The sequence below is a fragment of the Columba livia genome, chromosome W, assembly GCF_036013475.1.
Source record: "Columba livia isolate bColLiv1 breed racing homer chromosome W, bColLiv1.pat.W.v2, whole genome shotgun sequence".
NCBI classification, from domain to species: Eukaryota; Metazoa; Chordata; class Aves; order Columbiformes; family Columbidae; genus Columba; species Columba livia.
The window spans coordinates 13,013,952-13,028,856 of NC_088641.1; the positions used below are offsets into that span (position 1 = coordinate 13,013,952).

At 42.0% G+C, this 14,905-nt stretch overlaps 1 protein-coding gene across 20 annotated transcripts in view; it reads left to right on the forward strand.

Moving 5' to 3' along the window:
• The window catches only part of LOC135577122 (ceramide transfer protein-like), a 163,660-nt gene that overhangs the window by 74,105 nt on the left and 74,650 nt on the right, over positions 1-14,905 (forward strand). For 14 of the 20 annotated variants that reach the window (XM_065044865.1, XM_065044855.1, XM_065044856.1 and 11 more), the window contains one exon: positions 7,858-7,974. The exons of the other annotated variants lie outside the window; for them this stretch is intronic. In XM_065044865.1, coding sequence (XP_064900937.1) covers positions 7,858-7,974 — 117 coding nt within the window. The remainder of the gene's footprint in view (positions 1-7,857; positions 7,975-14,905) is intronic. 20 annotated transcript variants of the gene reach the window in all.

The following is a 14,905-nucleotide window of genomic DNA, read 5'->3' on the forward strand; positions in this document are numbered from 1 at the left end:
ATATTAGATGGAGTTGTGGTGCCCATGGCTTATCTGGTTGTGATAGATGCACAAGGAGTGAATATGTGGGAAGCTCTAGATAGGAAAATATTAAAAGAGGCTAAAAGTGTGGTAACTCAATATGAGCTAAAATCACCATATACACAGTCAATATTGCAGCATATTTTTTCGGCTAATTTGTTAACACCTCATGATATGCATATGACCATGAGAATGTTGTTATCTCCATCACAACAGATACAATTCTTTCAATACTGGCAACAGGGTCATGACAATGCAGCTGCTGTTCCTCAGCAACAGGGTGATCCTTTGTATGGGGTACAGACACAGATGTTGCTGGGAGAGGGTCCTTTTGCTAAACCAGACTGGCAAGCAAATTTTGTGACAGAGGTGTTACAACTTAGTCAAGACCTGGTATTTAAGGCGCTGGCCTCTGTGCAAGATGAGAGGACACGACCTGCATTCACAAATGTTAAGCAAGGCCCGAGTAAACCTTACACAAAATTTATAGATCGTTTGCATACTGCAATTATGGCCTATCCTGATTTGTCTGAAGACATGAAAGTGAGGTTTTTAGATATGCTTGCATTTGAAAATGCAAATGACAAAACCAAAAGAGCTCTTAGTGTGTTGCCATGGGGGTCTAACGCGGGCCAGCTGCTCAAAGCTGCTGACCGAATGTTAGAGCAAGAGAAAGCTATGGTCATGGCTGTGGCTGTAGGAGCTGTAGTGTGACCTTTGGTCGCAAAACAAAAAGGGGTAAACGGGGTAAGCGTTGTTATAATTGTGGTTAAAAAAAAGAAAAATTGAGACATTGGTTGTGTTTGCATTGCTGTAATCGTGTACTGTAAATAACACATGCTGAATGGGCTGAATAATGGGTAGGCAGACCTTTGGATGAATTAGAAGGAACACTGCCTGCTACGCAGGAGCCTATTTTTAGGCGCGAGCAAGCTTTTGCAAATTTTTTAACGCTTCTTGAATGCCGAAAAACTAATAATATTACTTGTATGCTATTTGATATAATTAAGGTTTATAAAAAGTATCATATTATTAACAATAATCAAATTATAGGGAAGGAGTGTGGGAGTAACATACCCATTCCACGCTCTTGGACCGTCAGTCCTGAAAACTGGGAGAGAGAGAAACAACGATGGTGGGTCCGCTGAAAATGGACCCAGCGAAGATAATCGTGGGGGTAATTTTTGGATTGATGATTGGGTCCGATTTAGGAGCTATAGATAAGGCAAACACATTACATCACATAGATCCTAGGCCCAACATGTGGTTAACATTTGCAAATCAAACCAATCAATCATCATTTTGTATTGCAATGCAATCAGTCTCTGATCCATTTAGAACCTGTCTTGTAGGTATGCTGTACTGGGATCCAAGTGATTGGGAGTATTGGGTAAACAATACTACTGTATTAGGCGAAACAGTGGTAAAATCTACATGTGATAAGAAATATAATTGTAATAAGAAAGCCCAGTCACCATGTTGCGAAGGAGGAGCGAAGCAAATTGGTGTTGCAGCTTGGAGGGTTCTTGCATACTTCACTTTTCTGATTGCAGCAAGTAGATCTGCACCTTCCAAGCATTTTCTTTTGGGATATGCAGCTTAACAGAGTTCTCAGAAAACATTATTTGAGCTTACAATTTACTGTCAAGGTTTTGATTGCAGGGTGGCAATAAAACCGTGGCAGATGTATTGTTAACCCCCTCTCCCCTCCCTTCCCCCTTCAGCCCCTCCCTCTCCCCTCTTCCCACTCAGGAAAGGCGATCGGGAGGAAAAGAAGGACAGAGAAGAGAGTTGGAAAAATTAAAAATGTTTTACTAATGCTACTAATAAGAATAGAGAAAATAATACAAAATATGTAAAACCAATCTTGAAAGTCCCAGCAACTGCAGAGCCAGCACCCGAAGTTCTGGATTAGACTCTGCAGCCAACCGGAGCTGGATTCAGTCTCTCACTAGGCCTCAGTTCGCAGGGATGACTAGCAAGGTCCTCTCCTAATGTCGACCATAAGCAGAAGGGAAAAAAAGGGACGAGATCCTCGTGATCTCCCACTTTTACATGAAGCATTCACGTGAATGGGATGTTATACTCAGTTGGTCAGTTTTTTGGTCACCTGTTTCTCGTTGCCCCTCTCGTGGGATGTCCATCCATCCTTATCAATAACATCGCATTCCATTGCTATGTTTACAAAAACATGTATCTGGTTCTCCAGGAAAATGCAGCTAATATGAAAGCTTTAGCTGACAGGCAAATTCACTAAAAGAGAAACTTGTTTTTAACAAAACCAGGACATTTACTTAAGAAATCTCAACCTAAGAGAGATACAGGGCATTCTTGTATTTAAAAGAATTCATCTGTTAAAGCTTTGTTCCTAATATGGTATTCTATTGGTTTCACAAATGACCATAACTCTTTCTTTTCCGTGACCCCAACAACTGGCATGGTGAATTTACTAAGAGATTCTTTACAACTAGTTACTGTTGGAGCAAATAAAGGACCCTGCACTCCGATTCAGTGTGAATCACGCTAGAGCCATTTGTTACAGAAACAAGCCTCCTTATATATGCAACTATTCTTTGATCACGCGTCCACGCTCCAAGCATGCATTCACTAATTGGATATCATCTATGTTCACGAGCTGTCCACACACTGGGGTCTCACTGCTGATAGGTCCGTTGATTTACATCATGTTGAGGCCCTGTTATTGTAGAACTGCCTCCTTCCCATGGCAGGTCCTGTTTTCAGCTTTCTGAGGTGGCCTTGAAATTCCTTTGGGCCTGGCTAGTTCAGTAACAAATCTCCATCTAATAGAAACCCATCCACAAGTTACTACAGAATAAGTTGCTTCTGTGCCTATTAAAAAAAATCTGCTGGGGGATGCCTCTAAATTCACCCTGGTCCCCTTCATTCAGTATCACAGTTCTCTAGCAGTGATTTCTCTGCCATGGGGGAAGCTCTCCCCCCGCTGCCCTTTTGCTGGTGTCTCTTTAGCAGCAGGCAGTCAGCTTCACATGAGAGCTTCTCACTGCACTTTTGTTTATCTTTTTTTTTTTTTTTTCCATTTTTCATTTTATTCTTGCTATTATGCACTTTATATGCAAATCCAATTAATTGAGAAATAGTCATTCCTTCAGCCTCATTTACTTTTTGCAATTTCTTATGGGTGTCAATAAACAACTTATTAAACGTTAATCTATAATCTTCATTCTCTGGATTCCAATCAGTTCATATTCTAGGAGCTTTTTAATACAACCTCTCCCAATTTCAAATCCATCACAGCATTTAGTTTTCTTTTTCCTATCTCCAGCTAGTGCATAAATTCTATGCAAATCAGAGTTGAACAACTTACATTCTTTTCTCATCTCACATTATTACGTAGAAGAACAAATTAACATACAGTACTGTACTTCACCCCATTTTTTCCAAACTTCTGCAGGACAACATTAATTGCAATATAGTAGTATAACTTAGAATACCATATTCAGGCTATTTTTCCTTATTATCCAATTTATATAAAGGCTACAGTTGAACAAGATATAATTTCAAACTTTTTTTTTATCCGAAGATCCTCCCACAAATTTACTCTAATGTGTAAGGATGTATCCTAAGGGGAAGTAAGGTAGTATTTCAGTAGAGGAACAAGTTTCCATTCTGTAATTATCTCCCCAATATAGGGTTCTTTACCTGGTGTGCATACAAAAGAGACAAATTTAGCACACAGAGATGAGATATTGTTTATTACAGAGTTGTTCAAGGAATAAAACCAGCACACTAGAAAAAAAAGCAACAGCTATTCTATAGAAAATCTTATCACTGCCTTCACACCATGAAGAGCTCATTGGTCATGATCTTCTGGATCATCATAAAACATACATTTTGGGTCCATGGATTCTCCTGATTTAACAGTCTGTGAACTTACTATACCATATAACAGGCAAAGATTTATGTAGCTGTAATACATGTTTAAACAGATACCTACAAAGAAAACAAGCTAATATTAATAAAAAGCATCTTGCAGACTGTTCTGCAAGTTTTCTGTGATTTTTTTGTTATCAGCTAGTTCTCTCTCAGCTTGTTGAAGTTTAAACAGTTCTACTTGTAAATCTGTCTGCAGTGATTTAATGATCTCTTGCAGAGATTTATTTGCATCTTGCTCAGTTTGTTTTTCTGAGCAGCTATGGGTGCTGCTCCTAAAACAGCAAAGATCTGTTTTCTTTTGCCAAGCCCCTTATTCGTTCTGTTACAATAGCTGGGGACAACCAGTGTCCCGAAGCCCAGCCGAACCCCTCTGGAGTTGGGCAAGCTTTATTGACTTCTAGTAAATTCAGCAATGGGGAGTAGTCAAGGTCCGGCTTGACCTGGGATGCCATGATCCGCTACCGGAGATTACAGTTTCAACTGCAAATCAGTTCTCCTTTCTTCAGCACTCTGGCTGATATCCTCTTTTAAGAAACTTCTTTACCACTTCTCACAGAGTATCCCACTTCTGACACCAATTAAAATGTCCTGTCCCACTCAGTGGGGTGAGGGCAGAGTTAACTTTTGAATACTCTGTGCCGTAACCAGGAGTAACGAAAATTACTCAAGAGGTTAAATTAAATCAATTAAATCACAAATTTACTAAAAACTCAGTGGGGCATAGTTTTTCAAATATCTTAAAAGTTGTTATGTAAAGAAAGGGAATACATAAACCTGCCTTTGAAAAGACCAGAGAAGTAATGGTCTTAAATCACAATAAAAGATGTTTAGGTTGGAGATGGAGGGTAAAAAACCTGAAATAATCACTGGAATCATCTGTGTCTGGAAGCGTGAAATCGGCAGTACTGCAGGCTTTTAAGATTAGTTTTGGCATGTCTTTCTAACTGTAGCATATAATTGCTTTTAACTCCTCTCAAAGGCCCTTGGAGAAGGTGATCGAGCAGAGGAATACTGTCATGGCAGGAAAAACTTTGATACCCAATTCTTATACACTTGATTTTTGGGGTGATTTTTGGAAGAATCTTCCATTGTCGTAGGTGCGTATCCCCCACCACATGACTAAAGGAGGTCCTGGCAGAGGGATAGTTGGGAACAGGTTTATAAGCCTGACACACTGATGTAGCAGGTGGCAGGCTTGCTACCCTAAAGCAGATGAACATCTTTCTTATATATAGTAATAATAATGTAGCAAATGCAGTTTGAAAAAGAAGGGCCTGGACTAGAAGACTTGATGTCCCTTACACATCCCTATGTTCTGTGGTTCAGTGAAGGCAAAGCAGCACATATAACCAGTTTTGAAAGTTGTTTGAATTAAGTTGAGATGGTCAGGTATTAAGTGAATTGGTAGCTGCAGTTGATTCACTTGATTCTCAGCTTTGCCAGTTGTTGTGGGTTTTTTTTTCTGTGGGAAGTTTAAATTTATTTAAATTGAACTTAGGTTTAAGATGCTTCATCAAATATGTGAAGCTATTAAAAAAAAATGAAACTTCAAGTACTTATGTTAAACTCTTCTTAGCTTATTTTTTATTTGCTAGTTGGCTTCTTTTGTACTTTTCCTTCTCCTTAGTATATTTAAACAAGAAAAATTGGGTATTATGTTTAAGTAGCTTCTGATTTCCAGACCCTTAGAAAATAATTCTCACTGATTCTGAACTGTTGTGTATGACACAACAAATGAGACTGGCTTTTAGGTTTTCTTTTGTGGAGTGTTTCACAAGTTATCCACAGTGTTCTAGTTGTCTGCAAGATGAATATATTCACATAACAGTTCTTATGTTATAAAGGATATTAACATGTATAGTCTTGTATTTGGCATTAGGAATCAATATTTATGGTCTTTCAGACTGCATAATTTGCCTTAACCTTAGAGCCTGTTATCTTCCTATGGTTACTTGTATGTGTAACCTTTCTTTGTATTCAAAAAGGTGTTCAGCTATACCTGTGTTATGTTTTGTTAGGAATAGTTATCAATGAAGGGGGAAAAAAAACCTATGCTCTGTGTTGGATGTTTGCTAGGGAGTAACTTTGAACTGTCAGAGCACAGGGCAGATTAGATAATTGTTTTGTTCCCTTGTACTTTCCTTACCAGCTTCACTGTAATGCTAGTAAAAGCTTTTTAGTATTTGAGGCATGTGACCTGAAAGATGCATTCGAGTGGTGTTGGAGTGAATAAAGGACTCAGCATTTCGATTCAGTGTGAATCACGCAAAGCCATTTATTACAGAAACAAACCTCCTTATATATGCAACTATTCTCTGATCACGCGTCCACGCTCCAAGCATGCATTCGCTAATTGGATATCTATGTTCACAAGCTGTTCATGTGCTGGAGTCTCACTGCTAATAGGTCCGTTGATTTGCCCCACGTTGGGGCCTTGTTATTATGAAGTTGCTTCTCTCTCACAGCTGGTTCTGTTTACTGCCTCTGAGTTGTCCTTGAAATTCCTGGCTGGTTCAGTAACAAGTCTCCATCTAATAGCGACCTCTCCACAGAGTGGTGATATGGGAAGGAATTGCCTGTTGCCCCTGTCACAGAGGCACCCCAAAATGACTCCAAGAAAACATAACCTTAAACCAAATATAATATGGAACCAAAACCAAATGACAGACCGAAACCAAACAACAAACCAAAGCAAGCAGGGGAGTAATCCAGAATCAATCACCACTCTGAAAGCATTTAATAAACTGCAGGTTTGATACATCAGTTGAGGATATTATTACCATATGACCACACAAGAATGATCAACCACAGTATGCATGCACTCACTCAAACAAGGCCTCTCTCACTCAAGGTTACCCAGAAGAAATAATCGCTTGCCAGGGAGGAGAGGCAAGGGCTCACTCAAGGATATATCCAGAAGAAATAATCACTCACCAAGGAGAAGGTGAGGGCTCTCAGTCCTGGCAAGTCTCTTTAGACAGTGTCCCTGATCTAAAGGGAGGGCTATCTTCACAGTCCTGCTGCTCTAAGAATACCACTCAAAGGGGGTCTTTGGTGGGGTCCCCATTTTATAGCCTGGTCGGATCTGACTGTGTTCATTTATGGGCACAGTCCAGAAGCTTTTCTGGGCCTGGGCACCTTGTTTGCTGAGGATCCTGTATGTTGACTGGGGTCTCGCTCCTCCTACTCCCCTAGCCGTGGGGGAGGTGTATGTGACTGGAGTCACCGTGCCCCTGGGGGGAGGTGGTGAGGTGGAGTGGACGTGATGGTCAGCATCCGTCCAAGGTGCGTGCATGAGGACAGCCACAGTGGGGCACAAAAGGTGCTAAAGAGCCATCAACTGTCCTGTTGAAAGCTCTGGACCTCATCGGCATGTGTGCAACTGCCACAGTTCCCAATTATCTGACAATCCTGTCTTAGTGAAGATAGTTGAGGCAGAGGGTGTCACAGCTTCCTTTAGTTGCCTGTCTTCCTTGTAATTTTGCTGTAGTCTGCCTTTATGGTTCTATCCTGCTGCTTTTTGCTGCGATGTATGTATTCCTTCCATCTAAAAATCAGTATTGATAGCAATAATCTTAATTTCTCTTTCTTGCTTGAAATTTTTTAAAAGTGGTGATCCTCTACTTATTTTACTAAAGGATTCATTTGGAAGTATGAAGGTTTGGTCAATGTTTGTGTGGAACTTTTTTGTGACATTTTTGTTTAATAAGAATGTGCTAAACAGGCTTTTTTGTTTCAGAAGACACATTTTTCATTTTGGAAGTGTATGTTAGTTCATTATTTGAGACAGCTACATAAAACAGGGTTTAGAATCTAGGATAAATTCAAGGCATTATTGATCTCTTTTTCTAATTACAGAGTATGAGATATTATTGATCATGTTGAAAATTTTAGATATTCTTACACTCTTTTCTTTCACAGCCTCATGACTTTGATGAATGCAGATTTGATATTAGTGTAAACGATAGTGTTTGGTACCTCCGAGCTCAGGACTCAGACCACAGACAACAGTGGGTAGATGCAATAGAACAACACAAGGTATGGTTTTATTTCTGATTTCCTTTCTCACTCCCTCATTAGATCTGGTGGTGCTTGTGGGGAGCTGTAAGCTTCACTGTACAGTCATTAAAGTACTCAAGGTATTTATGATTCTATGACAGATAAAAGCTGCAAGATTGAAGTAGTGTGTTAAATATGTTCCAAATGAATTTATTTGCTTATTCTTCATATATGAGAGTTTAGAGAACTGGGAGCTAACAACTATGAACCTTTCTTGAGCTCTCTAGCTTGAAAAAGACTGGCATTATGTTTAAGTGACTTTTTAATGGTTTTCTCTATCCTCTCCCACTGATTATTGAATTGGTTTTTATCTAGATGTCCTAGATGTTAAACTTGTTAGTCTTAGAGTCCATTCTTCTAGGTTATAATTCTGGTTTTTAGGCTCATCTCTTTGATCACTTGGCTGCTTTTACTGTATCTGATTACTGGCTTTTGCCTTCTTGTCTTTTAAGGCCCTACTGTTTATCAGCATTTTGGTTCAGCGTTCCTGATCTATGCCTTATCTCTTCAAATGAACTCTGTTACTTTCATTTTACCTAATGGGCTTGAAGGTCAGGTGTTTTTAAAGTTTATTTTAAAGTATGTAGCACACGAAACATCTGCTATGTTTTCAGATACAAGATAGGCACTACTCTAAGTTGTTGAATTTAACTAAAATACTTAGCACAATGTGATTTCTGCATCTGGATTATACAGGTAGAATCATAGAATATCTCAAGTTGGAAGGATCATACAGTTCAACTCCCTGCTCCATGGAGGACTAACTAACACTAAACCATATGACTAAGAGAGTTGTCTAGATGTTCCTTGAACTCTGACAGGCTTGGTGCTGTGACCACTTCCCTGGGGAGCCTGTTCCAGTGACTGACCCCCCTCTTAGTGAAGAACCTTTTCCAAATGTCCAAGCTAAACTTCCCCTGATGCAGCTTCATACCCATTCCACATGTTCTATCATTAGTTACCAGCAAGAGGAGATCAGCACCTCCCTCTCTGCTGCCCCCATTGAGGAAGTTGTAGACTGCAATGAGGTCACCCCTCAGCCTTCTCTTCTCCAAACTGAACAAACCAAGTGACCTCAGCCACTCTTCGTAAGTCTTGCCCTCAAGACCTTTCCCCATCTTGGTCGCCCTCCTCTGGACACACTCTAATACTTTGATGTCCTTCTTATATTGAGGTGCCCAAAACTGCACACAGTACTCGGGGTGGGGCCACACCAGTGCAGTGTAGAGTGGGACAATGACCTCCCTTGACCAGTTAGCTATGCTGTGCTTGATGCACCCCAGGACATGGTTGGCCCTTTTGACTGCCAGGGCACGCTGACTCATATTCAACTTGCTGTGAACCCAAACCCCCAGATCTCTTTCCACAGGGCTGTTCTCCAGCCTCTTGTCCCCCAGTTTGTATGTATAATCAGGATTACCCTGTTCCAGGTGGAAAATCTGGTACTTGCTCTTAAATTTCATACAGTTGGTGATTGCCTAGCTCTCTAGTCTATGTAGATCTCTCTGTAAGGCCTCTCTACCCTTGAGGGAGTCCACAGCTCCTCCTAGTTTAGTATCATTGGCAAACTTACTTAATATACATTCGACTCCTGCATCCAGATCATTTATAAAAACATTCATGAGCACTGGCCCTAAAATTGAGCCCTGGGAACCCCCACTGTTGAGTGGCTGCCAGCCTGATATAACCCCATTATAGTAAAATGCTTTGAGCCTGACCCATCAGCCAATTGTTCATCCATTGTATTATAGACTTGTCTGGCTGTATGCTGGACATTTTGTTCAGAAAGAGACTATGAGAGACAGTATCAAAAGCTTTATTAAAATAATAATTTTTAAAAATTAAAAAAAAACAAAGCCAAAACCCAAACACATTTATGGGCTTCCCTGGGTTGACTAGATGGGTGACCTTGTCATAAAAGGAAATTAAGTTAGTTAAGCAGAACTTTCCTCTTGTGAACCTGTGCTGACTATGACCAATGACTGCATTGTCTCTCAAGTGTTTTTCAATAACTCCCAGAATAACCTTCTCCATAATTTTACCAGGCACTGAAGTGAGACTGACAGACCTGTAATTACTAGGGTCTTCCTTCTTACCCTTCTTGAAAATAGGGACAACATTTGCCAGCTTCCAGTCAACTGGGACCTCTTCAGGCTCCCAAGACCATTGAAAAATAATGGAGAGAGGTCCTGCGATACCATCGGCCAGCTCTTTCCCAATACCTTCAAAAGCAGATTCCCAGGGGACCTTATTAACTAGGTCCTTCAGCAGCCTGAAGTCTGCTCTCCCCATATCCAGGGTTGAAGTTTTACTGGCAGTTTTTCTTCTATCACCAACAATTTGAAACTGGGCTGAAATTCAGACTAGGTTTGGTAAACCATTGAGCTAGTGAACTGCAGAACTTAACTGAAGTTTGGCTAAGCAGAAATGTGGGCTGGGTGGTTGCATGCTACCATGAAGGAATGAAGGAGGAAAATAACCATATCCTGTTCTTGAACTATGTATGACGTTAAAAGAGTCTTTCTCATGCTTCTCTTTTCCCTCTTCTAAGGCTGTCCTTAACTGTTGCTGAGTTCTGAGCTGGCAATTTTATGGAATCACCTAATTATAATATTGAAGTATTGAGTGGTAATAGTTTAGTTTGCCATTGTGCATGAAAATTTGGAATTGTTTTTCTGTGTCACTTGCAAAAAAAAAAAATCATGCATGCGTCACCACTGAATTTTCTTCTGCTTTACTGCCTAGCCACTATCATGAGGTATCTATTTGCTTGGTTTTTTTCTGTCTGGTATTATTAGTAAACTTAAGTTATCTTACTCAACCTCCTTTTCAGATCATTAATGGGTGTTGAGGAGCATGAATTCTAGCATTCCAAAAATTACCTCCTGTTGTGGAGAAGCCTGATTAATTTTACATTTTTTCCACTTTTAAAAAAGGCTTCTTTTAGTATTGATTTTGGTTTGGACAGTTTAAACTTTCATACTTTACAATAATTTGGTGGTTCTTAAAACATAATAATAATTTGTACCAGATCATAGAATGGTTTGGGTTGGAAGGGATTGTCGCATTCAGAGTATGAGTCTGACACGTGGCTGAGGAGGCCCTCCCGTTGAGTCATGAGGTTCAGAAAGGGCCCCCTTGCTTTCTAAACTCCTTCTCAGAGAGGAGTCTAGGTGCGGCTAGATCTAGTCTTAGTCCTGGACTTAGTCAACGGTTTATGTCTAAAGGATTGTGTGTGTAGCCACTTACCAGAGCCAATGTTTGCCCATCAGAGCCCTCTCAAGGACTTTCACTGAATCAGCTTCACAAAGTTGAAAAGATAAATAATTTATTAAGGTGACAGATATAACAGAGTACTGCATCCAGCTCTGGAGCCCTCAGTACAGGAAAGACATGGAGAGGGTCCAGAGGAGGGCCACAAAAATGATCAGAGAGATGGAACACCTCTCCTATGAAGACAGGCTGAGAGAGTTGGGGTTGTTCAGCCTAGAGAAGAGAAGGTTCCAGGGACACCTTATTGCAGCTTTTCAGTACTTAAAAGGGGCCTGTAAGAAAAATGTGGATAGACTTTTTAGCAGGGTCTGTTGTGATAGGACAAGGGGTAATGGTTTTAAACTAAAGGAGGGGCGATTCAGGCTAGACACAAGGAAGAAATTTTTTACAGTGAGGGTGGTAAAATACTGGAACAGGTTTCCCAGAGAGGTGGTAGATGCCCTATCCCTGGAAACATTCAGGGCCAGGCTGGATGGGGCTCTGATGTAGTTGAAGATGTCCCTGCTCATTGCAGGGATGAACTAGATGACCTTTGAAGGTCCCTTCTGTCCCATCCCACCAAGTGAAATTAGGGATGAGTTAACTCTGAACACACTGTGTGTCCTGTCCTACCAGGCGAGATCAGGTGTGAGTTAACTCTGGGTATTTCTGCGCAGTAATGCGAAGTGATGTCAGACAATCACTTGAGAGGTCCAATTCAATTATGAATTTACTAAAACTACTTGGTGGAATTACAAATTACAGTGATTTGTGACTTGGCAAAAGTATATTATTATATCACAAAACTTAACAAGACTTTAGCAGCAAAACTTACAATGATATTACCTTTATATTGTAACGATTGAGATGGACAAACAACATAGACAAAGTTCTTCTTATGTACAAACAGCAGTCTCCATTTATTGCCACAAACGCCTTTTTATATAGTCTTTACCAGCTCATGTGTCTTTTTGCTATTCGTTACAGGCTGCAATAGTAACATATCATTGGCTAATTTTGCTATCTTCACTGTTACTCTTTAACTCCCTTCTTTCTCACGGGTACACCTTAATATCTTCAAGGTCAATCTTTGTTCCCATACCCTTCGTCGGGGAATCCATGGACCCACCGTAGTTCCCCACATTATATGTTCAAGAAGAAGGAAAAGAGAGAGAGAAGAAAAATGAAGTAGATATGTTAGATATCAGAAAGAGAGAGAGAGTAAGATATCACCGCTCCACAGGTCGATCGGTCCCGTGATGTCCTCTGGGGGGGGTGGACACGTTGAAGATTTTGGTCATGCTGTGCAGCATACACACACCACACTTCATGCCACACGTGAGGTCATTTTATAACCAAGTTCATTTACATGTGGGCAGTCCGTCCTTCCATGATCTATAAACTCTCCTCTTCCACTTGAGCTTACCCAGAAGCTCCCTGTTTAACCACGCAGGTCTCCTGGCTCCCTTCCTTGACTTCCTACGTGTTGGGATACTCTGATCTTGTGCCTGGTAGAAACAGTCCCTGAACACTAACAACTATCTTGGGCCCCTTTACCTTCAAGCAGCCTTGCCCATGGGATTTCCCCTAGCAATTGTCTGAAAAGGCCAAAGTTTGCCCTGCTGAAGTCCAGGGTTGCAATTCTGCTTGCTATCCTGCTCCTGCCACAGGAGATCCTGAACTCCACCATCTCATGGTCGCTGCAACCAAGGCAGCCCTCAACCTGCTTCAACCAGACCCTCTTTGTTAGTGAGGATGAGGCCCAGCAGTGCACCTCTTCTAGTCGTCTCCTCCACCATTTGCATCAGAAAGTTATCGTCAGTGCACTGGAGGAACCTCCTGGACTGTGGCTGGCTGGCTGAGTAGTCCTTTCAGCAAACATCAGGGTAGTTAAAATCCCCCACCACAACCAGGGCCTGTGACTGTGAGGCTGCTCTCAGCTGCCTGTAGAAGGCCTCATCAACTTCCTCACCCTGATCTGGTGGCCTATAATAGATGCCCACAACAGTGTCACCCTTGCCAGCCTGCCCCTTAACTTTCACCCATAGACTCTCAACTCGCCCCTCATTCATGCCTGGACAATACTCAATACACTGTAGTTGCTCTCTCACATAAAGAGCAACTCCACCACCTCGCCTGGCTGGCCTGTCTTTCCTGAAAAGGACATAGCCATCCATGACCACATTCCAGTCATGTGTGCTGTCCCACCATGTCTCTGTAATTGCCACTAGGTCATAATCTGACTGAACACAGGTTTCTAACTCCTCCTGCTTATTCCCCATGCTGCATGCATTGGTGTACAGGCATTTCAGAGAGTGAGCTGAGCACACTGATTTCACCCCAGGGGTATGGGAGGCCTCCCAGCCTTCATGAACTCTAGAGTGCTGCCCCACTGATACAAGCCCAGCTACAACCCCATCCCCCTTCGAGTCTAGTTGAAAGCTCTCCAAATGAGCCCTGCTAATTCCTGTCCCAGCATCCTTTTGCCCCTGCGAGATAAACCTTTCCCACGTATCACTGTTTGGACTGGTGTCTTGTAAAACCAGCCGTTATCAAAGTACCCAAAGCCCTGCCTGTAGCACCAGTCTTGTAGCCAATTGTTTACAGACTAAATTTTTCTATTCCATCCCATGTCATCACCCAAAACTGGAAGGAGTGAAGAGAAAATCACTTGAGCCCCAGACTCTTTTACCATTCGTCCCAAGGCCTTGAAATCTTTATTCATTCCCCTCAGACTACGGGATGCAGCTTCCTCCCCATCTTTCTGGAAGTTCAGCAGTGGGTAGTAGTCCGTTGGGTGCACCAGGTTGGGGAGCATCCTGGTGATGTCCCTGATCCAGGCTCCAGGTAGACTGCATCATAGTTGACCTTACAATGAGGGTCCACTCTGCAGATTGGGCCCTCTGTCCCTCTCAGAAGGGAATTGCCTACTACAATTACCCTTCTTTCTTTCTTATTTGAGGCAGTCTTGAGGCATGGGGTCAACTGCCTGTTTCTATGTGACCTTGTAGGTGGGCCTTGCACCACATCCTCACCTACCTCCTCTTCAAGTTCCAGGGCCTCAAACCTATTACCTAAACCCCTTCCTCAACTGAACAGGGGAGAGAAAATATGACAAAAGGCTCATGGGTTGAGATAAGGACAGTGAGATCACTCAGCAGTTACCATCATGAGCAAAACAGACTCAGCTTCGGAGAAAATTTATTGCCAGTCACAAGTCAGAGTAGGATAATGAGAAATAAAACCAAATCTTACAACACCTTTGCCCCACCCCTCCCTTGTTCCCCAGCTCAACTTCACTTCCAGTTTTCTCTACCTACATCCTCCTATGAGTGGTGCAGGGGGATGGGAAATGGGGGTTGCGGTCAGTTCATTACACATTATCTCTGCAGCTCCTTACTCCTCACTCTCTGCTCCAGTGTGGAGTCCAACCCATGGAAGACAGTCCTCCATGAACTGCTTCAGCATGGATCCTTTCCATGGGGTACAGTCCTTCAGGAATGGACTGCTCCAGTGTGGGTCCCCCATGGGGCTCACAGGTCCTGCCAGCAAATCTACTCCAGCGTGGGCTCCTCTCTATGGAGCCACAGGTCTTGCCAGGAGCCTGCTCCAGTACGGGGTCACAACCTCCTTTGGACACATCCACTTTCTCTGGCAT